General features: G+C 40.9%; 1 protein-coding gene across 8 annotated transcripts in view; it reads right to left on the bottom strand.

The window, feature by feature from the left end:
* POU2F1 (POU class 2 homeobox 1) overlaps positions 1 to 23,741 on the bottom strand; it is a 100,594-nt gene that overhangs the window by 14,035 nt on the left and 62,818 nt on the right. For 4 of the 8 annotated variants that reach the window (XM_082221468.1, XM_082221470.1, XM_082221471.1 and 1 more), the window contains exons 4-16: positions 22,149 to 22,202; positions 18,739 to 18,858; positions 16,178 to 16,357; positions 12,541 to 12,667; positions 11,324 to 11,392; positions 8,697 to 8,791; positions 7,744 to 7,920; positions 4,641 to 4,782; positions 3,228 to 3,373; positions 2,704 to 2,883; positions 2,162 to 2,267; positions 1,465 to 1,807; positions 942 to 1,030 (exon numbers count right to left, since the gene is read on the bottom strand). In XM_082221468.1, coding sequence (XP_082077594.1) covers positions 942 to 1,030; positions 1,465 to 1,807; positions 2,162 to 2,267; positions 2,704 to 2,883; positions 3,228 to 3,373; positions 4,641 to 4,782; positions 7,744 to 7,920; positions 8,697 to 8,791; positions 11,324 to 11,392; positions 12,541 to 12,667; positions 16,178 to 16,357; positions 18,739 to 18,858; positions 22,149 to 22,202 — 1,828 coding nt within the window. The remainder of the gene's footprint in view (positions 1 to 941; positions 1,031 to 1,464; positions 1,808 to 2,161; positions 2,268 to 2,703; positions 2,884 to 3,227; positions 3,374 to 4,640; positions 4,783 to 7,743; positions 7,921 to 8,696; positions 8,792 to 11,323; positions 11,393 to 12,540; positions 12,668 to 16,177; positions 16,358 to 18,738; positions 18,859 to 22,148; positions 22,203 to 23,741) is intronic. The other 4 variants (XM_082221474.1, XM_082221475.1, XM_082221469.1 and 1 more) reach the window with 3 other exon arrangements.

Raw genomic sequence — 23,741 nt, forward strand, 5'->3', positions numbered from 1 at the left:
GGAGGACCTGTTCACTTTGAAGAATCATTTCATATTAAGAGTAGGTCAGTTTGCCGCCTGGCTTTTTTGTTGACTTGCAAAGCCTGATCAGTTGCTAGCTTGGTTTGGTGGAGGGAAATATATGCAAACAAATGAGGTGCTTGATTATGAATATATTAATAAAAGGAATTTTTGTGCACCTAGAACATTTGCACATATATGTACTTTTCTTTTGTAAAAGAGCTACATATCGCTATGAATAAAATGTACTTGTTTGTTTATGACTGTGCAGGCAACAATGTCTTAGATGGGACTACATTGTTGCAGAATTTACACAGCACTGGATTTTCAAAAAATGCACTGGGGTGAAATTTTATCCCCAAGGACTAGGTTAGGATTTAATAGTCTGCTTTTCTGGTCTCAGCATGGCACTGGAATTGTGTTGGCAGCCTCTCTGAACTATCACCTCCTATAAAGTGATAAGAGGCAATAGCAATCATGCAGTTGATGCTTCAGGTTTCTTACCAATGTATCAGGAACTCACAAGTGTTTGAGTGACAGCCTTCAACTGTGTTGCATTCATTCCTGAAAGAAGGTCTGAGAGGATCCTGATGTATGAAGGTTGATCATTTCCCTGGAGGCTTCTAAGTGAAAATCCTCACAAGGGTGTTTTCATATACTGATTTTACTCAGACTAGTTATTATCTCTGAATGTCAAAAGGAGTTTGGAATAAAATATGTCACCCCTTCATTGTCATGAGTGTGAAGTGTGCATGTGTGGTTGATGGAGATTTGAATATATAAAGGTAAATGTTTATGTAGAACAAGTCTCTTCAATGTGACATTTCCAAGCAAGGAGGTTTAGGATTTGTAGCCTCTCTCTCTCTCTCTTTGTGGGGGAAAGAACCCTATGAAAAACACAAACATAACAGACATGGGAAGAATGGTGAAAGTCCACTGACCTTGAATAGTTGCCAGAGTGCTGTTACTCATCAGAGCTGGGCTGAGAGCACCGCCTAGTGTCCCTGGATTGAGACTGAGTAAGGCACCTCTGCAATCCCAAAACAGGAAACAAAAAAAAACTGAAGACAGAGCGACTTTCCAGGTGAGCAGTCTTAGACACAGAATTAGAATTTAAAAGTCAAATTCAAATTTCCCCCGTTGTTTATCACAAAAACGGACACAGATCCTTTCAGCAACATTTCTACCTAGGATTTATTATTGACTGGTTGCATTCTTTAAAATCGATCTTAAAAGTGGCAAGAAGTGTAAAAACTTGCATCCAAACATTTTTATACCTGAAAAGTGCCAATAATCTCTGATGGGCTGAACTACTGAATTAAAAGAAAGAATTAAGGCAATCTTTATTTTCAAACAGCACTTATTTTTAAGTAAAGGTACTAAATGTGCAGTGTATTGACATCTGATGCCTGAAGGCTAGATAGTTAAAATGGCAAGCAAATTTTATGAATGGCAGATACCTACCCAGCTGCAAACTGTGAGGATGCCATCAAGCCTGGATTTAGTCCTGCTGCTGCTGCCATGGCAGCAAGACTTGCATTTGCAGGCAACTGTGCAGCTCCTTGGAGTGCCGCTGCTGCTGTTTGCAACCCAGAAGCAGTTACCATCACCTGGCTGGTCCCAATTGCTGAGGACATGGGGGTGGAGGTTGTCTGTGTTGTGCTGGTCTCACTGGCACTCGATGCCTCAGAAGTGGAAGCGGAGGCAGAAGGAGAGGGACTCAGGGAGGGTGATGTCACTGCTGAGGAAGCCGGGGGTGCGGTAGAAATCACAGTCGCTGAGTTGTTGGGGATGGTTTCTGTGGTGCCTGAAAGGATGGTTTCAATCAGACTAAAATAGTTAATACTCCTGGAAGAGATCTAAAACTACAAGACAGACAGAGAACAAAAGACACCATTCCAATGGAATGAAAGGGCAATGCGCCAAAGTGTAAGGAAAAGAGGACTGATTAACTCAATGGGCACTGTGTGTTAGTGCAGTATTGTGAACAGAACCCAAAAGGCACTGTTTATCTTGGATCTGAGTGTATTAAAACTTGTTGCTTAACAAACAACCCTGGATACAAATGATTCTAGGGATTCTCTGACATAATAGGTCACTAAACTTCAGTCTTTGTAACAGCAAGTACTTCTGCGCTGAGGAAGTCTGAATATTCTCTTACCTGTGACTGCCAAACTAGTTACTGCCGCGCTGGTTAGAGGGAGCACAGGGTTGACAGTCAGGGTTGTAGCTGCACTGCTTGTCACAAGGCTTGGTGTGGTTGCCACCTAGAGGTCAGAACAAAACAGCTAAGCTTTCTTAGAAAGGAAAAGAAATCAGATTTAAATGTTTACTACTTACCTACAGATACAGAAGCTAGCAAACACATACTATCATATAGCTTTGGAATTTTATTCATTGAAGCTTAGAACTATGCTACAGTGCTACTTGTAATGAGAAAATCATTAAGCTATGTATAACGCAAACACCCATGTGAATCACCCAGCTCAATCCAGCAACAATTCATGTACTCAAAGCCCTCTGGAGGATGTCTTCTTCAATATGGACCAAAGTAGAAGCAATAAGTGGTGTACTGAACACAGCAGTGACCACTAAAGATAAAAACTTAAGATTTTGAAATCTGCATTATGTTAACCTCATTACCAAGAGGATAGGAGTGATTTTAATTTCTTCCAGTCTGGTATAACTCAAGTTAATTCTTACCAATGAAGTTGGGCAAGGGAAAATTGCTTTGATGGGCGAGCTGCTGGTTCCACCACTACTCGGTGGGTTAATCCTTTTCTCCTTCTGGCGCCGGTTACAGAACCAAACGCGGATCACCTCTTTCTCCATGTTCAGCTGGTCAGCTATCATGGTGATCTCTTCCGAGGTAGGCTTTTGGTTCTGAAAGAGTAGTAATTTGAAGAGAAGAGCTCAGTTATAGTTTGGACACAGGGTGAATTCCCATTTTACAGGGAAGCTGCAACAATGAAAGCCAGCAGCTACCTATAATTGTTGCAGATACATCTGAAATATCTCTCTCATAGCAGGGAAGATGCACCAGTTCCTCTTCTACTTCTTACATGGGAAGGACAGAAGGTGAAGTGATTCATATAGTCATAGTGTGTCAGGTAATATAGTATTTTATAATGTTATTTAATTGTTCTTATGCCATTTTATCATTTCATGCTATGCTGAAACTACTCAGCAGCCGTTAGAGTAGCACACAGTGCAACAGATCGACTAACCTCCAGGAAACTCTTCTCTAAGGCCACACGTATGTTGGTCTCTATGCTGGTGCGTTTCTTCCTCCTGCGGTTCAAGCCCTCAATCCCCAGCCCTGGGGAATTCAGGGCACTTGGGCTGGAGAGAGCTGAATCTGATGAGAGGTTTTCTGAAAACAGTCAACACAAGTCAAGGTCACTAAAGCATGCTAATAATATATTTTTAAAAGGTACCACTCACAGTTAAACAACTACACATTAACTCATGTAATGGCCCCTCAACCTCAACCTAGGAATGACCAGCAATGGGCCTCCTGATGCCAGACTACACTCCCATAACTAAGGGTGTTCTCAATAAGGGTACCATGATTGTGGCATGCCCTTCCCTTACAGACCCGACTGACACCCACCTTAATTAGTTTCTAGCACCAGTTTAAAATGTATCCCAGGCCTTTAGTTAAGGGGTTTGTAGGCTGCCTCTGCTGACCTTATTCATTTGCTGTATGCGGTGTCGGGTTATTGGTTTTGTACGTTGTGTATTTCATGCAGTTATTGTACATAGTGTATTTCATATTGTAATTTAATTTCCTTTATAATGTGAACCACTGTATAGTCCTGAAAGGTAGCATACAAACAAACAAATATCCAAAAATTCTATGGCTTGGATCTCAAGTTCCCTTGAGCAGAAATCCATTCATGGGACCTTCCCATCAAGTTTCACCAATTATCCCTCCTCCCAGCAGCCCCCTGTTCCTCCCCTCCTCCAAATCTGCTCAAGCAAGTTGAGGCACCCTCCAGAACAGAGCGGGAGGTGGTGTGTGGCAGGCTACAGGATGAATCGCATCACTACCATTGGATCGAAAGCCATTCTGCAAACAGACTGAGCCCTTCAATTTGTGGAAGGGACATCTAGTATCTAAGCCTATGGGTCCTATGTAGCAGAAATACTGAAACTAACAGTACTTGCTATTTAAAAAGCCATACTATACAGCTTAGATGGAAAGTCAGTTCTCAAGATCTGAAGGAGAAAAGGTTTGATCAAACCTAATTGCACATGGCCACATTTAGGGTTAGCCGCTAACTTTTTATATGCACCAGCCAATAGTTTTGCTCATGTATTTTTGAGCATTTTTTTGGTCTTAAGAATAAAAAGTGCCAGAGTAAGCTTATGATTAGTGGTTGAAAAACACTGCATATGTGCAATTATTTTCACATCAGAGCCAGTGCCGTACAAACGCTTCAGAAAGACCGCTCAAGTAAGTAACTATTTATGCTTCTTCAATCTATTCCACTTGCATAACAGACTGAACAGAATGAAAATATCTGTTGTAAGTATAACAAAATTGAACCCCACCACAAAGAGCATTGGAATAAAAATCTTTACGAAATTCATAATTGTTCTGCGGTGTTTCAGGAATTTCTAAAGGAAATTCTCACCTGCATCATTGAGCCACTTTTCCAGAAGTGGTTTTAACTTGCACATGTTCTTAAAGCTGAGGTTCAAGGCTTCAAAGCGAGAGATAGTAGTTTGACTGAAGTCATTTCCATAGAGTTTACCCATAGCGAGCCCAACATCACCCTGCACGGTTGAAAGAAAAGAAGATGGGAATAAAACAAGTTGCTCAACGACATATACTTCTATAGGACAGATGTAATAAAATAAATCTCATTACAAAGCTATTGACAGATACAACGGAGACACAATCAGATTTCTTCCGTCTTGTTGATAGACGTATGCTAGCTTCCCACTGAATTAAACTGTCCTTTTGATGAATTTATGTCCAACACATGCTTTAAAATTGGTATAAGATAGACCATCTTGCAAAAGTGTTACTCAAGAAGGAATAAAGATGTTATCTACAGGTCACCAAATTCTGCATCTTCAAAGGCCAATTACTTGATTAGCAATGAACTGTTTCTAAATTTTAAAGTTAGCGCTTGGTCAAAGTATCTGACCCGCACCCTGTTTGGTGAGGAGGCCTGGTGAAGTGTTATGTACAGTCAAACCTCAGTTGTCGAACGTAATCCATTCTGGAAGCCCATTTGGCTTCCGAAATGTTTGACAACCTAGGCACGGCTTCCAATTGGTTGCAGGAACTTCCTGCACCCAGTGGAAGCCATGTCGGACGTTCGGCTTCTGAAAAACGTCTGAGAACGTAAACGTTCTGAAATGGAGGTGTTCGGGATCTGAGGTTTAACTGTTTAAGGGATTCTGCCTCAACACAGAGGGCTAAATCAGTTTTCACGGCCTTCAAGTCCAACAGTTAAGTGACGTTAAGCACTTTCTTCCAACGTTAAGGGATCTCAGCTCAATGAATGAGTGCCTCTGCATATAGTCACATAAAAAGTATCAGGGTCAAGTACATAAACTCATTTAATTCATGTACAACTCATGACAGATCAAATTGACAACAGCTGGGAAACAACTGGGATAACAAACTGAATTATTTTTGTTTATGTAGGACATCCACCACCATTTTGGATACAATGAGGAGTCTAATGACCATACTACTTAATCTCCTACTTTAGATATTTATTTTAAATTGTAAAGTCTTCTTTTGATTTTTTTTTAACTTGAGAATTGAACTGCAATAGGCAATTAGTTTATTAGTCTTCTATATAAACCTGAACCGAGTAATTATTTCTGAGAGACAGAACAATAAATCTATAAGCATCTGAAAATAACTTACTGTACCACCAGCAAATAATTCTCTCTCACACACATACTTTGATAAATTAAACATTTATTACTTCAGTTTTCTAATTACTATCCTCTCACATAATTAAGCAATCACTATCATTAAAAACTAATTATGTATATAGCTTGTGCAATATAATTGTTAAGTAAATACTATGCTGTTTGTCATCCTAGTGGTACAATGTTTTGCTGCAAAACAGAGAAGTACAAGGTGCCCCTTTGACTTGGGGGCGGGCTAGATGAATTTCCATCCACAATTGAATTTTTGCCCATCTCAGTTAAGGAAAGATTGATTAGGTTGTCACATAGGATACAGTGGAGTTTGAAGTGCATACATCTGAAAAAGCTACAGAAGCATGGATCATCCATATATGCTTAACATAAATAAGTTGATTCTCATTAAAGTCTGCTCAAACAGATTTTATTGGGAAAATTATGATGATCCTTTCCTAGCATTGCTTTTCTGTATGTATGGACCCACAAGACCACTTTAAAAATCTCATAAGCCCAAAATATTATATCAATACAAGGAAAGTCCAATCTTCAATTACTACCATGCTTTTCTCAAAAGGTGGGGGAACCTTAAGAAAGACATCTCCAGGTAAGCTCAGAAATGGACAGGTTTGTACAGGAGTAGGCAGTCCTTAAGAAAGCCTGTAAAGCCCTTTATAGCTACAACGCTCAGCACTAAGCTTAGAAATGTATAAGGAACCAACAGAGCTCTTTTAGAACTGATGAGATATCATCTCCCATAAAGTGTGTTGCAATGGGTCATTTTGGTTATAACTTTTCTCATAGAGAAAAGTGGTCAGGCTATTCTTTGCCCAGGAGGATCACAGCATGTGCACCAGCTTAAGCTTGTAAAAAGAATTTTATACCACTGATATTTACTTCTGCGTACAAAGTGAAGGCCATGGACTCACCACATCTGAAACTCTGATCTTCAGCCCTATTTAGAATCAAACCTCACTAGATTTGATGGAGGTGTTCTCAAATAAGTATAGAGGTATTCTTTTCTGTACAATGCACACAAGGCAGCAGCCCACCAATTTCTTCTCAGATTTCTGCTCCAAGGGTGGGCATGGGGAGGTGAGCAAGGAAAAAAAGGGGGAAGTAGAGGAAAGAACTTTGATGGGATGGAGGAATGGGGCAGCTTTAAGAGGCACGAGGAACAGTTTGTCTACCTGTGATGCAGTGGTAGCCAGAGGGACAAATTAGAAGCCTATGGAACCCCACAGGATACATGCTATGGTGTGGAGCCATAGTCTTGCAGAACCACTTTCTGAACCTGACCCACCAGGTAGTAATAAAACAACTGTGCCATTCACTCTCATCCCAGCCAGGCAGTCCAAAAGGATGCTGTGGATGATGGCACCAAAAGCTTCCAAAAGGTCCAGGAGAATTTGTAGCAGCAAACTCACCTTGATCTCCTTGCAAAGCTAATCCATTTGGATAACTAAAGTGGTTTCTGTACAGAAACCATCTGAAGTGGCAGCTCTGTAGTTCAATGGTACAACACATGATTTGCATGCAAAATCCCTTCTACCTCCAGGTAGAACAGGGGAGTTCTCGTTTCTGTAATCTTGGAGAACTGCTAGCAGCCAATGCAGACAATACTGAACTTAAGGACCAATGGTATGGCTCGGTATAAGGTGGCTTATGTTTGTTTGGCATTAATTAAAATGCATTTCACTTGGAAATTCACAAATCCTCCACAGACACTAATAAAAACCCACATAAGAAGTCAGGATAAATTAGGAAAAGTGATATAGACCCTGTCCTTCCAGATCTGAACACTGGTATTTTACCCATTGTGAAGGGATCTTAAATCTTCCATTTTACCTGAGTGAATCCAAGTTTGATCCGTCTTTGTTTGAAAGTCTTGGCAAATTGCTCAAGCTCCTCAAGATCACTGGGCTCTTCCAAGCTGGGGGTATCAATTCGCTTTGGTGTTGACTGGCTCTGTGGAAGTGGCTGAATAGGGGTCGCTGCTATTGTGCGTGTTGGGGTTGCTGGCTGCTAAGAAATATAAGAAAGCAAAGAGTGAAGTCAGAAAACATATAGAAATAAAAGCATGGTTAGGAAAAAAAGTATGGCTTTTCTTGGTAAATGCTAGTCTCTACTATTTTCTAGCATACGCATTGTATTTTAATTACATTCAACTCTAAAATAGGTATTGCAATCTAGAGTATTCTCAAAGGAAATTTTATTCAACAGAGCAATTCTTTTAAAAGGACAATAAAAACAAAGGTGTCTCCTGATCCTTTAATTTTTCTGCTTAAGAATGAAGTACACTTTCTCCCAATTATTCTCACTATGCAAAAAAGAGAATGACTGAACAAAGCAAAGGGGTGAGTGGGAAGAGTAAAGTCCCAAAAGTCCAAAACAGCTCCAGAAAGAGTTTATGGCTTTTCTGCTATAAAGCTTTTTAGCAAGTGACAAAGTGTTATCAGGTGGACTTAGGACTGGTTCAGAAGTTGCATCTAAGCACAATTCCTATTCTGACAGTAGCTAGATGCGTTATTCTGACACTGCTTTCCAGATGCGTTAATACATTTTCCAGTAATTTCTTGATACGTAAAATATAGCATGACACATACACACTGTGCTCAACATTTTCCAGCGCAAGTGCAAAGGTTTTTAGAATATGTCAACAATCTCTTAAGTGAGAGGTAGCCACCAGTTCATTGTCTCTCTAGAATAATAAAATGGACAACTTTTGCTATGCACCATGGCCTGAATTCTCTCATCCTACCCCCACCAAGTAGGAATAAGAAAATTTATCGAAAACTGACCTGAGAAGTGAAAGTGATGCTTGGCTGAGACTGCAGGAGGTTGGCTTGGCTTTGCTGAGGTAGTTGCGTTAAGAGATTCTGCGCTTGCAGGAGACCTGAAAGAGAGGAGACCTGAATTTTAAAAATTACATAAATGCAAATTACATAAAATTACAAACTGATTTACTGCAGTATGGTGTCTTATGGGCACAGACCATATAGCTCCTTAGTATTTTATGCAGAAGTCTGCTGAAGGAAATCTATTTCAAGTATATCATTTCCCAAAAAACCAATGGAACTGAACTGCTTACTGGGCTCTGGGAAGCTCTTGCAAGATCTACCAAAAACCAGTAAGCAAGTCTTACAGCTCAGAAGCTCTTTCTGCACTGGGAAAACACTGTGTAAAAAGACTTTTAAGCTCCTGCCTTCTGTGCTTTTAATTTGTGTGATTTCAACTGACCAGCCTTCAACTGGGCAAAGTTGAAATTGTACAAGTTAAAGGTCCATAAGTTACCCGTATTCAGAGGAGAGAGGGATAGAAATAGGCATTGAGAGTGAAGGGGCACATGATAGCAATTCAAAGGTTTGAAGCACTGTAGGGTAACACATGTGCTGAAGACACTATGTATAAGTATTTATATGATAATGCTAGAAGACAAGCTAAGTTAGATGACAGAATAGATACAGTGGGTATAATGGAAACTTGGTGGAATGGAGAGTGCCAGTGGGACATGATGATCTCTGGACACAGACTCTATACATGGTCTAGAACTGAGGCTGCTCTGTTTAACAGAGAGAACACAAGTCCAACAAGCTAGAAACCCCAAAAGGGGCAGGTTCCTTCACAGAAATGGGGGGGGGGGCATTATACAGCTCCCAAAAGTAATTTAGCACTGAGGATCCCCCGGACCAAAATGCCCAGGGTAATATTAAAATAAAGGATTAAATCAATGAGGCATCCAAATGAGAAAATGCCACAGTAATGGGAAATTTCAGTAACCCACGCATATAATGGACTACATGCATTTTCTAGTAATAAAAAAGAAATAAAATTTCTAGATATCCTAAATGACTGTTTCCTAACAGGTGGTCATTGTACCAACTAGAGGGGTGGCAACCCTAGACTTAGAACTTAAGCAAAACTCAGGACCAGGTGGAAGATGTGTTAAGCAGATTGGAAACAATTGCCGCAGTGCTATCAAATTCAACATATATTTAAATTGCCAAGAAAAATCCAACACAGTCACATTTTATTTCAAAGGAGGAAACTTTGCCAAAATAAGGTGATTGGTAAAATGGAAGCTGAAAGTCAAGAGGGACAAGTCTCTCCAGAATCCCCAGGGTTGTTCAAAGCCACAATAATAGAAGCCTAGCTAGAATATATTCCACAGATCTGGAAAGGTACCACCAGGGTCATTAAGATGCTGGTGTGGTAAAGAGCAGAGTCAAGGAAGCTATCAGGGGCAGGAAGGATTCCCTCAGAAAATGGAAGTCTAGTCCAAAAGAAAGGCAGACAGACCAATAAATAATAAACCAATGAAACCAATAAATGATAAAAACAAGGATTGACAAAAATTATTTAATTACATTCAAAGCAGGTGACTGCATAGGGAGGTAGTCAGGCCTTTGGATGACAAAAGAGCCAAATATGTGCTAAACAAGTAAAAGGAGATTGCAGAGGAGCTGAATCAATTATTTGTCTTCACTGTGCAAGATGTAGGGAAGACACCTGTGCCTGAATAAACTTGCATGGAGGTTTTTTTTAAAAGAAGAAGAAGTGAGGCAAATGGTGGTGACAAGTTCTAGGTCTTTTTCACAAATTAGAAACTGAAAAATCATCTGGTCCAGATGGCACCCAAGAGTTTTGAAATGTGAAATTGCTGAACTTATAACAAAAACATGAAAACTGTTAATTAACCTCCATACCTGAGGACTCGGCAGTGGATTTTTAAAAAAGGATCTGGGGTGGGGTTGGGGTTCCTGGGAAACTGCAGGTCAATTATCTTAACATCTGTTCCACAAAAACTGGTGGAAAGAATTGTTATGCCTTGCTGAAGCAGAACCAGAAGAGTTTCTGCAAGGGCAAGTCCTGTGTTATTACAGTTCTCTCTTTGAGTATCAACAAGCATATAGGAAGAGGTGATCCAGTTGACATGCTGTCTTACTACCTTAAAAGTTGACTTAATAATTTCAAAAAGCTGCAGGTAAGTATCCAGTTGACATGCTGTCTTACTACCTCCAGTTGACATGCTGTCTTACTACCCAAGACTCCTGAATAAACTTAGCAATCATGGAGTAAGAGAAGTCCTCTTATGGATCAGGAATTAGTTAAGAAACAGAAAGCAGAGTAGGAATAAATGGACAGTTCTCCCAATGCAAGGATGAAGAAAGTGAAGGCCAACAAGGATTGAGGCCTTTGCTTTTTACTTTTTAATGACCTGGAGTTAGGGGTGAACAGTGAGGTAGCCAAGTTTGCTGATGATACCAAATTGCTGAGCTCCAAAAGGATCTCTACAAACTGGGTGAAAGAGCAGTAAAACGGCAAATGCAATTTATTGTAAGCAAGTGTAAAATGATGCACATTGGGGCAAATTTTTACCCCTCATTTAACATATAGGCTAATGGGGTCTGAAATGGCAGTGACTGACCAGGAATGAGACCTTGAGGTTGTAGAGGGTAACTCGATGAAGATGTTGACCCGACCCAGTGTGCGGCAGCTGTGAAAGAGGCGAATTTCATGTTAGGGATCATCACGAAAGGGACTGAAAATTTAACTGCCAATATCACAATGCTGTTATAACAAATATATGGGGAGACTACACTTGGAATACTGTGTACAGTTTCTGGTCACCTCCCCTCAAAAAGGATACTGCACAGCTGGGACAAAAAATTCAGAAAAGAGGGAACTAAAGTGATCATGGGGTTGGAGTAACTCCCCTGAGGAAACATAAAGGGATTTTAAGTTTAGGGGGGAAAGATGAGTGGTGGGAGTGGGGACGTGAGAGCGGTGCATAAGATTAGGTGTGTCATGGAAAAAGTGGCAGGCAGAAAACTCTCCCTATTATATAGTACTAGAACTCAGGGGAAGTCAATGAAGCTGAATGTTGGAAGATTCAGGACAAAAGAAAGTACTTCTTCGCATAGCGCATAGTTTAAACTATGGTATTCGCTCCCACAAACGTAGTGATGGCCACCAACTTGGATGGCTTTAAAAGAGGATTAGACAAATTCATGGAGGATCAGGCTATCAATGGTGTCTAGCCACGATGGCTATGTTCTAACTCTACGGTTGGAGGCAGTATGCCTCTGAATATCAGTTGCTGGGAATCGCAGGAAGGGAGAGTGCTGTTGCACTCAGGTCCTGCGTAGGGGCTTCCCATAGGGATCTTGTTGGCCACTGTAAGAACAGGATGCTAGATTAGATGAGTCTTTGGCTTGATCCAGAAGAACTCTTCTTATGTTCATTACAATCATGACACTCGAAGCACTCTAGCAATTGAAGAAAAAGTGGGACAGAATTTTTTTTAATGAATTTTTGTAGCTTAAGGTTTTAACCCAAATAAAGGCATATAGGGAAAAGAGGTGTCCTGTATACTCACTATTTCAAAACTTGTCAAAAAAGGGGGAAAAGAGTACTATATTAAAGAAGGGAAAGGATAAGGATTCCAGAGAAGCCATGCCTGCATACTTATTGGACTTCTGCTCATGCGATGGATAAATTCACCCAGATGGTCCCTACTCTATAATAACAAACATCTTCCCTAAAATTTACGTGCCTGAGTATTAAATACCTCTGGTTGCTTGTTTGCCTGCAACAAAATATCTTTATAAAGAACTTAAGTCCTTTAGGAAACGTCTTGCTCACCCTGCTGCCCCTGCGGCGTCTGTGAGATGATGAACTGTGCTGGTTGCAAGTTGGTTGTTGGATGCACCAACACAAACTGTTGCAGGTTGAGATTCTGTTGTTGGAGCTGCTGCAGGTGCTGCAAATCCTTGAAGAAGCAAAACGGAATTAAGAGTTTTTCAAACTTAAACAGTCATTCCCTCCCCTTCAAAAGCAAAACAAACCCATTAGGAAAAGAACCGTGATCCAAAATTCTTACTCTGCAAACACAGGGCATCTGAATTTAATAGCACATAAAAAAATGAACATATACTAATTCATAGAATCATAGAATGACCTGGAAAAAGTTGCTAACGCAAAGGAACAACAGCAAAGTATTGATTTAAGGATGTAGTCCTCCTCTTGAGGGTTTCAGCATATCATCAATTTCACTAATAGAAACAAAATTTTAGCATCAGCAAATGTTGAAGTTTTAGGCTGCCACGGAGCTCTGCTTGTCCCCAGGCTCCTTCAGTTTTTGTATCTGCCCGCAGGTGATGGGGGCTTTGGTAGGAAATGACTAGTGCAGCCATCAACAGCCCACCAGGCTCATCAACCCTGCTCATAAGGAGACCTGCTGGAATTTTATGCCAGCTGCATCATTCAAGCAGAGGGATGCTACTGGAAATCTGCCTTTGCTTTCTCATACATCCGCTTCCAGGCAAGCAGCAGCTACAAAACAGTGGTGAGAGAAAGTACATACCATCTCCTTCCTCTTGGCCCTAGTCTGCCCCACCCACAGAAGTGGATCCCACAATTGTTTATGTGGGGACATGTTCATCATATGGGAGGGGGAGGGGAAGTAAACATGGAACAATATGGTGTCTGGGCAGTAATCAACCTCAATCTATGGCCATGTTTCACACATCAGAGAATTAACTCTCGGAATCCTACTGACTTGATGGCTTTTGTAGGTCTGGTAAGAAGCCAACAGACTCAAAACACTAGCCCATTGTACCACCATGATAAAAAAGAGATAGCAAGAACTTGAGTGGTAAGAACATATTATGAAAAATGAGAAACAATTTCCTCGCAGCATGCTAAATTGTGTTTTGTTATGTACCTTCTATCTATCAGGATGTGGTATAATTTGTATTAGCTCTGTAAACTGCCTTACCAGTAGGTGAACAGAGAGCTATAAACACTACTATATAAATGTTAGGGAAAAAACCCTGCTAGCATTTATTCCATTTATTCATATTCTCACAGAAGATTTCTTGCAATGATCGCAGCTAGAGTTGTGTGTGTAAAATCAGTTAAATATAATGATGTGTCTGAAACGGAGATCAGGTCAGTGAATCAATTATTCAAGAACAGGGCTATAAAAACAAACAATTATTTGGATAATGTATTTATAATAGTAATCCAAACAAGCTAAGCAGGGCTCTGTTGTAAGCGATTGATGAAGTCCATGTACTCCAAATATCAGTGGAAAAAGTGACGGACTTCAGATAGAGATATATATATATATATATATATATATCAGCAACCCTATAAGGTAGATTAAGGTGACAGGTAAGGAAGTGGTCCTAAGTGACCCAATGAGTAGGTAACTGAACTCAGGTCTCCCAGGTTTAATTATAATACTACACTGGCTCTCAACTTTCATTTTTGCTCCTTGTGACCATGGTCTACCAGAATTATTAACTATACTTATATGCCACTCAAAAGCAGAGTTCACATGGAGACTTGCAACTAGAAATAAAATAATTAAAAATTCATTAGCAATGTGCAGCATACAAGTCCAAGAAATTTAACTTTACATTGATTTCATATACATCTCAAAGTGATTCATACCATACACTAAAAATCACTAAGAATAGGCTTAAAAACAATATAAAGGTACCCCTGCCCTTACGGGCCAGTCGTGTCTGACTCTAGGGTTGCGCGCCCATCTCACTTATAAAAACAATATACAAATCAACTAAAGATAGGCAAGAAACCTAGTTCCCATCCCTACTCACGCCCAGCTGGAAAAGCTTGTTGAAACAAGAATGTCTTCAATTGTTTCTGGAAATTACAAACAGAGGGCACCTGCTGTATCTCAACAATGATCCTGTTACACAAACAGTCACACTGAAAACCCTGCAACATATTGTCATGGCTAGAACTTCTGATATTTTTAGGGTTTCAAGAACAGCCCCAATTGCAAAGAAATAACTTGCTGGGCATATGGAGGGTAAGGCAGTCTCTCAAATAACTTGGTCCAGAGATGCTTAGGGCCTTATACATTAGTACCGAAATCTGTATTGGCTGCCTGGACTGGAAGCAGCTTGGCAGCCAATGCAGATTCCAAAGACAAGGAGATATATGCTGGCAGTAGTCTGCCCCCACGAATTGGAGCATACTTCCAAGCATCTTGTTTATGTCGGCAGGCTGCAAAAACTGAAACTGATCTCACAAAAAGGCTTAGTGGATGACTGGAAATCTCACTTGGAGCTGCATAAATCATGGAATCAAGCACATTATGGAGGTGAGTGACTTCATTCTCTAAAGTGTCTAGAAAGCAAAAGTCCCTGGGGGCTCCTGAGCTCCATTCACTAGTACAGGAGTCCAGAGCCAACAGACCACTCTGAAGAACTCTGCTATGTAGTTATTCAGTGGTGCAATGGAGACAGTGAAGTAGGCCCTCCTTGCTGCTTTCACTACTGCAAAGTAGGCATGATTATGTGCTCTAACACAGCATTTGAGAGGATGCTCAGAAGGAACCATATCTATGGCCCTCCACATCTCACCATTCCCCAGTGAAATGAGGGCCTTGGCAGGTTTGCCTGTTTCACCCATCAGAAAATACCTATAGCATTCAGGAATCCCTAAGTGGTCCACCCTAATTGGTCCTCCACCCCTGCAGGGGGGAACTGGTGTCAGCTCAAGCTTCACCAGGAAGTGGTCTGATGATGACAAAAGGGGCACAGAAACACCTCCTCATTTCCAGGCATCCAACCTCACCACCAGGAGCAAAAACCAAATCAGGAGTGTGTTCTGCATTGTGTGTCAGGTCAATGATCACTTGAAACAACCCCATGGTTGCCATGAAGCCCTGAGTTGGATCAAGAACCAAACTGCATATGTGAGTCTCGTTCAGATTTAACAGCCGAATCATGGTTTGGTTCTTGTGAACAGCTTTGTGCCCACAACCTCCCTTCAATGTCCTCTCTCATTTCTGGGTTTGAAATACTACATTTTATTACCAAACCAGAATTAGAAACTCATTTCAAACCATGGTTGTCTCCAAACCAGAATGGGAAAATAATGGTTTGCATAAACTTTAATTTACCCACTTTGGATGTCACACCAAATTGTTGCTTGCAAAAATCAGGAAATGAGGAAAGGAAGCGGAGTGGAAAGAGCAAGTTCTCAAATGTAAAAACTGTTTATAAGAGCCAGATTATTTGACCTGAATGTTGCCATGCCTGCATTTTATAAAAGGAAACTTGTAGCTTTCAGTAACAGGGATGTGTGGTCTTTGGAAATCAGAGGACCAAGCAGACTATGTTGCCAAGGTATTCAAAACACTGCCTTGTGAGCCCTTATTCAGTTGCACTGCGAACAAAAGAGTAACAAAAGAGACATATTAGGGCAGGCCAACATGATCAATGGTTCGAAAGACAAAGCTCACCTGTGCAATTTGTATCGGTTGAGATAGAGGGATTTGTGTCATGGGCGTTGCAGCAGAAGCTGAGATGGTGGCGCCTGCAGCATTGTGCTGCTGACTGGCTGAATGCTGCACTGCAGCTGCCAGCAACTGTGCCTGTGCCTGTTGTATCAATAATTGCTGCTGGGCTGGTGTTAACGTGAGCTAGGAACAAGTTTTAGGACAGTAGTTAATAGCACGAAACATCATCCCTTTTACAAACCATCGCTATTTATTTCTGACCAGTTGCCTTCAAACAAGCCACCGTATACAGGGAGCAGATGTTTATTCCAGGTAAGATAAAAATCAACCAATCTATCAACCTATATTTCACCTCATCTAAATGGTACTGGCATAAGCATTGTATCATTGTGACCACTGCATTATTGTGGCACTGCTTCAATATTAATGTGAAAAAGGTAATTAGCTAGCAAGCAATGGAAAGAAACAGCCCTGACAGGAAATAGCAAGCAAAAGAACAAGCCATCACTGACAGGCTTTGAAAGGAAATTTACACCCACCAGAAGCAGAAGCGATTAGCCAGATGAATGAGAAATAGCAATACTGGCTGTGGTTACCAAACAAACTGATAATACTCCAGCTGCTTCACATTAGCATGAATCCCTGGCATGTTTCATCATTTCCATTATGCCTTAAGATATAGCTGAGGAACATGTGCACCATTTGTTCCCCTCCAAGTCAACCCCCCTCTTCCGTCTGCCTTTTTGTTTTGATAGGATTGAGCTGGTAGGTTGACATCTCTGCAGGTTTCCAAACACACATTATCTCTATGAAACAGGTGGCGTTGGACTCCCTTCGATACATGAATATTCTTCCCTGTTTCTGTATAGAAAGAGCCCTTACCTTCAAAGACCTGGATCTAGTTTCAATGTAGCAAAGAGCAGTTAGGCAAAATGACATTTAATGCACTTGGACTAATTTTTACTGTATGCTTATAAAAAGTGCTATAAGTAAAAGCCATGAAAAAAACTGTATTCAGATTACAGCAAAAGCCCACTATATATGGAAAACAGCCATCTGTAGAGCTTTAAGGCGAAGGATCTGGCATAAATAGAAAACACGGCCAGTCAATATTGACAATACTAAGGTAGACAGACCACTGCTCTGAGTTGGTACAAAGCAGTTTTCTATATGTCTATAAATAGAACTAAATTCAAAGCAGTGTCATCTGATTTACATGTTACATATACCTTTCAAAGATAAATAATATAGGGAGAAAAGTCTCTGATTAACTGCATGTCTCAAATTTTGAAAACAGCAGAAGTGATTTATCAGTTTTTAGTCTCCCAAGTTGTTGTAGCATACTTTTTTTTTGCAATTGAAAGAAACACTGATAGCTTACATAAAGAGTTCTCCATCCAATGAGAACTGTTAATAGGTGGATTTAAACCTCATTTTGTGTATGGAAAAGGAAATTCCAGAAAACTTAAGAGTGTGGTTACATCAACAATAGCACTGTGGTAAAATGGTTGATCAAACAGTCATAAATATGATCGAGACATTGTAACAGCGATACTAACTTCTTTTCCCTCTTCACTGTGACTAGGTCACAGAAGAAAGCAAATATGGAGCAAGACAGGGGTCAGCAACCTTTTCCAGCCGTGGGCCGGTCCACCGTCCCTCAGACCATGTGGTGGGCTAGACTATGGTGGTGTTGTTTTTTTTTTTTTTGGGGGGGGGAAGATGAACGAATTCCTATGCTCCACAAATAACCCAGAGATACATTTTAAATAAAAGCACACATTCTACTCAGGTAAAAACACACTGATTCCCGGACCGTGCACGGGCCGGATTGAGAAGGCGATTGGGCCGCATCCAGCCCATGGGCCTTAGGTTGCCTACCCCTGGAGCAAGATAAACACTCCCTCCTCCACCCCCGAAATTAATCTAAAAGAAGAAATTCCCTATAAATTGTTGACTTCTTGAATCAACATACTGTGTTAAAAATCACCCTTATACTCATCAGCAAAGTAGAGAACTAGCATCTGATATGGTAGGTTTCATATTGTATATATCAACTTTCCAGATAGATTACACAGCAATAACCACTATATCAAAAATAAAATTACAGAATTTAAAAACTACTCCCCATCTACAATTGTATCAGCTAATTTCTAATATATCAACCTGATTTCTAAAAGATAGTGGTGGAAGGATTAACAGAGCCTCCCTAGACAGAAAGTTCAAAGAAGGTAAGCTACAATGGAGAGGGTTCTACTTTTGCTCCCGAAGACAACTTTTCTCATGGCATGGGCACATAGCACAAGGTCTCCTCCAGCAAATCTCAAGAGATGTGGCAATTTCTCCAGATAGGCTGAACTCAGACAATATAGGCCTAGAAGAAAACAGATCCATGGATTGGGATACCATAATCCACAGCATCAAGTGCCACTGAGAGACCCATCAAACCAATAGGGAGATTTTCTCCGGCCACATTCACCTGGAATGATAAAGCAACAATCTACACTGTCTAATACAACAACATGAGTTGGTGGCTCATTACAATTCACTTGGACTCATCTTACCCCAGTGATCTGTCCTCCGGCCAGCATGAGCTGGGTCTGGGGTATGGCCGCCTGTACTGAAGGCTGCTGGGAAGGCTGGCTTGGCTGCTGACTGTCCCCAGATTCTTCATTAGGTTTAGACTAGGAAAGAAAATATACAAGCTTTTGTAGAACAGAATGGGCATCACTGTAAAGAAGAAGAGGAGTTTGGATTTGATATCCCGCCTTTTACTCCCCTTCAGGAGTCTCAAAGCGGCTAACATTCTCCTTTCCCTTCCTCCCCCACAACAAACACTCTGTGAGGTGAGTGGGGCTGAGAGACTTCACAGAAGTGTGACTGGCCCAAGGTCACCCAGCAGCTGCATGTGGAGGAGCGGAGACGCGAACCTGGTTCACCAGATTACGAGACTACTGCTCTTAACCACTACACCACACTGGCTCTCACAGCCATTATCATAGTTTATTGTAATATGAGGAGGGATGATATTAACAAGATTTTTGGTTATCAATAAGATAAAAAGCTGCTTATTTCAACAACTTGTTTTCGTAGGTAACTGTAGATAACAGGTAGGAGGAAGAAATGCTAATTTGGTATTGTAGCCCTAAGCCAATATTTCCACGTATCAGAATGGAAGAAAAAAACGCTGCTGTTACTTTAAATCATTAACAAAAACAGGGGCTTGATTGTAGTTGGAGAGAGACAGAGGACCTCCAGTTCTGCCCCCTCAAAACACATATACATATGCTCAAGAAAATTTCCTATTTAGTACTTGATTTGAAGGCACGGCCTTTAAAGTTTCTAAGCTGTCCCAGTCATTGCCATACTACAGACAGATCTGCACACACCTGTACCAAACTGCCCAATTCCTAGTCAATGTGAAACTCAGTAATCAGCAGCATGCAAGTTTTGGATTAGTGCAGTAGATTTTTCTTTTATACATTTTATAATAATTCATAAACATAGTATTTCAAACTAAACAAGGTACTAGCTTGAAAAACCTTAGGTGTTGAATTGCATCCAGGAACAAAAACAAACACTCGCCACACATCTTGTCTCCAAGAAACAGAGTTTGGTATTTATATAGGCAAACACAGTTCATTTATTTAAAACCATCTTATGAAAGATGAAATTACTGTAGCCATGAGGGAAAAATGCAAGTGAGAAAGCACATGAAAAGGAAAAACAAGGAGAGGGGGTTTATGGTAATTAAAACTGCTTATGCAGAACATTAAAATTCTGCATAGATTTGCATATTTTCCACCACCTGTTTTGGGGACTGCAGAGCAGGCTAATTAACATAGAGGCTCTGATTAATTCTGCCAGTCATTGAGAGATAATTACAGCACAGGACTGTAAACATTCTGCACTGGAGATATAGCCTGTTTGCCAACATATCTCTCAGGGACTCAAAGTTTGCCATGGCAACCAAGGCAATTTTCAGCCTCTCTCTTTTAGAGAGGAAGGTCACTATCTCGCCTCCTTTCAAAATTATCATATGTAACTAGGTGCATGTTCTAGGGGGTTTCAAGAATGCTCTACCCTAGTTCCTTAGCACTCATAGAGAATGACACCACTTCACAATAATACTATTTTCCTTCCCCTTTGATGCATTGCCTGAATATTTTAATGAAAGGCAGCAAGCAGTAGATTATAACGCTTTAAGGCATCCTACACCTTCCAGTCGGGATTCAGGCCTCATCATAGGACTGAAACTGCCTTGGTCGCACTGACCGATGATCTCCAGCAAGCTAGGGAAAAGGTGAGAGCTGTTCCCTACTTTTGCTGGATCTCTCAGCAGCTTTTGATACCATTGACCATAACATCCTTCTGGACTGTCTAGAGGGGCTGGGAGCTGGAAGCACTGTTATACAGTGGTTCCGCTCCTTCCTCTTGGACCATGTTCAGAAAGTGGTGGTGGGGGATGAGAGTTCAGATCCCTGGGCTCTCACTTGTGGGGTGCCTCAGGGGTCTGTCCTCTCCCCCATGCTTTTCAACATCTACATGCAGCTGCTGGGAGAGATCATCAGGGGATTTGGGCTGGGTGTTCATCAATATGCGGATGATACCCAGTTCTACCTCTCATTCAAATCGGAACCAGTGAAGGCAGTGAAGGTCCTGTGTGAGTGTCTGGAGGCGGTTGGAGGATGGATGGTGGCTAACAGATTGAGGTTGAATCCTGACAAGACAGAAGTACTGTTTTGGGGGGACAGGAGGCGGGCGGGTGTGGAGGACTCCCTGGTCCTGAATGGGGTAACTGTGCCCCTGAAGGACCAGGTGCGCAGCCTAGGAGTCATTTTGGACTTGCAGCTGTCCATGGAGGCACAGGTTAATTCTGTGTCCAGGGCAGCTGTTTACCAGAGCCAGTATGGTGTAGTGGTTAAGAGCGGTAGTCACGTAATCTGGGAAACCGGGTTCGCGTCTCCGCTCCTCCACATGCAGCTGCTGGGTGACCTTGGGCCAGTCACACTTCTGTGAAGTCTCTCAGCCCCACTCACCTCACAGAGTGTTTGTTGTGGGGGAGGAAGGGAAAGGAGAATGTTAGCCGCTTTGAGACTCCTGAAGGGGAGTGAAAGGCGGGATATCAAATCCAAACTCTTCTTCTTCATCTTGTACACAGGCTGAGATCCTACCTGCCTACGGACTGCTCACCAGAGTGGTGCACGCTCTGGTTATCTCCCACTTGGACTACTGCAATGCGCTCTATGTGGGGCTACCTTTGAAGGTGACCTGAAAACTACAACTAATCCAGAATGCGGCAGCTAGACTGGTGACTGGGAGAGGCCACCGAGACCACATAACACCGGTCTTGAAAGACCTACAATGGCTCCCAGTATGTTTCTGACAGTTCCCTCACTGCAAGAAGCCAAGTTACAGGGAAGCAGGCAGAGGGCTTTCTCGGTAGTGGCACCCGCCCTGTGGAATGCCCTCCCACCAGATGTCAAAGAGAACAAGAACGACCAGACTTTTAAAAGACATCTAAAGGCAGCCCTGTTTAGGGAAGCTTTTACTGTTTGATGGATTACTGTATTTTAATATTTTGTTGGAAGCAGCCCAGAGTGGCTGGGGAAACCCAGCTAGATTGACAGGGTATAATTTTATTATTATTATTATTATTATTATTATTATTATTATTATTATTATTAAGTTTAAGCAGTCAGCTGCATCTTGCAGACAACAGAAGAGCAACCAATTTCAGATTTTAACTATAAATCTTTATTATTATAAAGAAAAACCCAAAGTGATTAAAGTAAGGCCATGCTGACCATCTTATTTCAGCTCCAACTCTTGGGAGTTTTTCAAACATCTTTTAATGACAAACAGGACTTCTGTACTGAACGACATTTGTTAATGGCTGCCAAACTCTCCCATTGGTACTGCAAAAAGAAAAGTAGAAAGAAAAAAATGTTGATGCAGACGCAAAAGCACTTACCTGTACATTTAAAGACTGGGCAGCAGCCTGTAAACTTGATCCAGGGAGCTGAACCTATAAAAATGATGTACTTTTAAAAACACAAAACTGGAGAAAAGTAAAATAGCTGAAAAAGAAAGTATCTCTAGTTTTCGAAACACCTAAGACCACTGAGATAATTAGAATTTTAAAATATAATGATTGATTCTGATCTAATGCCAGAACATGGTTTGCCCTAACTATAGCTTATACTCCAAATGATAATTTGCATTCCAGAGGTTCAGACAAACAATTATTTGGGGTTACTTTCTCCTCCTGCCTTTCCCAAGAATCCCCAGATATTATCCAAACAGTGGTCTCTTCAAAGATCCTTTAGAAAAAGGCAAAGGATTTATACGATCTGAAGAGAAACCAGAGTATATGAACTTTTCAAAAATCCTGGTTTGGTGGACATTCACAAACCATGGATTGATGGCTGGTGGTGCTACAGGCATTATGACAAGCCATGGTTTGGCAAGGTATCTGAACTATCCTGCTCCATTTAAAATCTTTAGGTGGAATCTTAACTTTGAGTGTCAGTTTTTTTACAAACAGAAAACTTTTGGGAGTAGCCACAGTTTATCCAGATATTGAAGGTGAAAGTCAAGTGAGAAAAAAGGAATGTAACTTTTATGAAAAGGTATTCCAAAACATATGTTGTTAGTCTGCACTCCATGAGCTGTGACACAGTACTAATTCAAGACTACCTTTTGCATAACCTAGGCAGAATAACAACACAAGGAAGTGTTATGCCATGTCTTCAAATGGTTCCTACATTTCTGGGTTTGGATTCTACAAGATTACAACATGCCATCTGTCACCAAGCAGGCAATTTGTCTCCAAAAAAGCTCCTATCTCCAGTGCCAACATCCAGTTTAATCTTCTGCCCTGTAGTATTCTGAGATAGCAACCATATTAATTAGAGAAAGGCTTCCAAAGCATCATCATGCACAGCTGTCTTAGAGAATTGGCTAGGTTAATAAACTACCAGTTTTTGGCCTTTTCAGCTCTTTTTGCAGCATAAGCTTATGAACAAAGGCCTCTTAGGTACTGATTGCAAAGGCCTAAAAGCCCATTTTAACCAAAGCCTGAGCTGAAGTTGCTCCAAAGCAAAAACTTTCTGCTGTAAATAGTGCCTTGCAAAAAAAATAAATAAATAAAAAATTAAAAAAAAATACTGCACAGGGATGGAATGATAAGGTGACTCTGGCTTGTTTTACCATGGGAAACTGCCAACTCAAGATAAACATATAAACACAGTAGCCACTTCAAAGTTCAAGATTCATTATACCCTGGCACTTGAGATTTAAGAAATATAGCATGCTAAAGTCAAAGGCAGCTGTATGTTATCTTTTAGAATTTTTTGATAAAGAGATGAACGTAGTATTAAATAAAAGTAGTGGCTGAATCAGAGAAGCTTGAGAAAATAGAACAACTTTCAGTAGATATGTGTTGCTGCCTTTGAAAACTCTATAAGCTATTGGTCATAAGGAGACTAGCTTCAGCTGCTCGACATGAACGCTGCTCAGGGTTTAGCTGCTCAGGGGTACAGAAGGTTTACAAACGGCCTTTTAA

The sequence above is a fragment of the Podarcis vaucheri genome (genome assembly GCF_965113315.1).
Source record: "Podarcis vaucheri genome assembly, chromosome: 4".
In the NCBI taxonomy this organism is placed as follows: Eukaryota; Metazoa; Chordata; class Lepidosauria; order Squamata; family Lacertidae; genus Podarcis; species Podarcis vaucheri.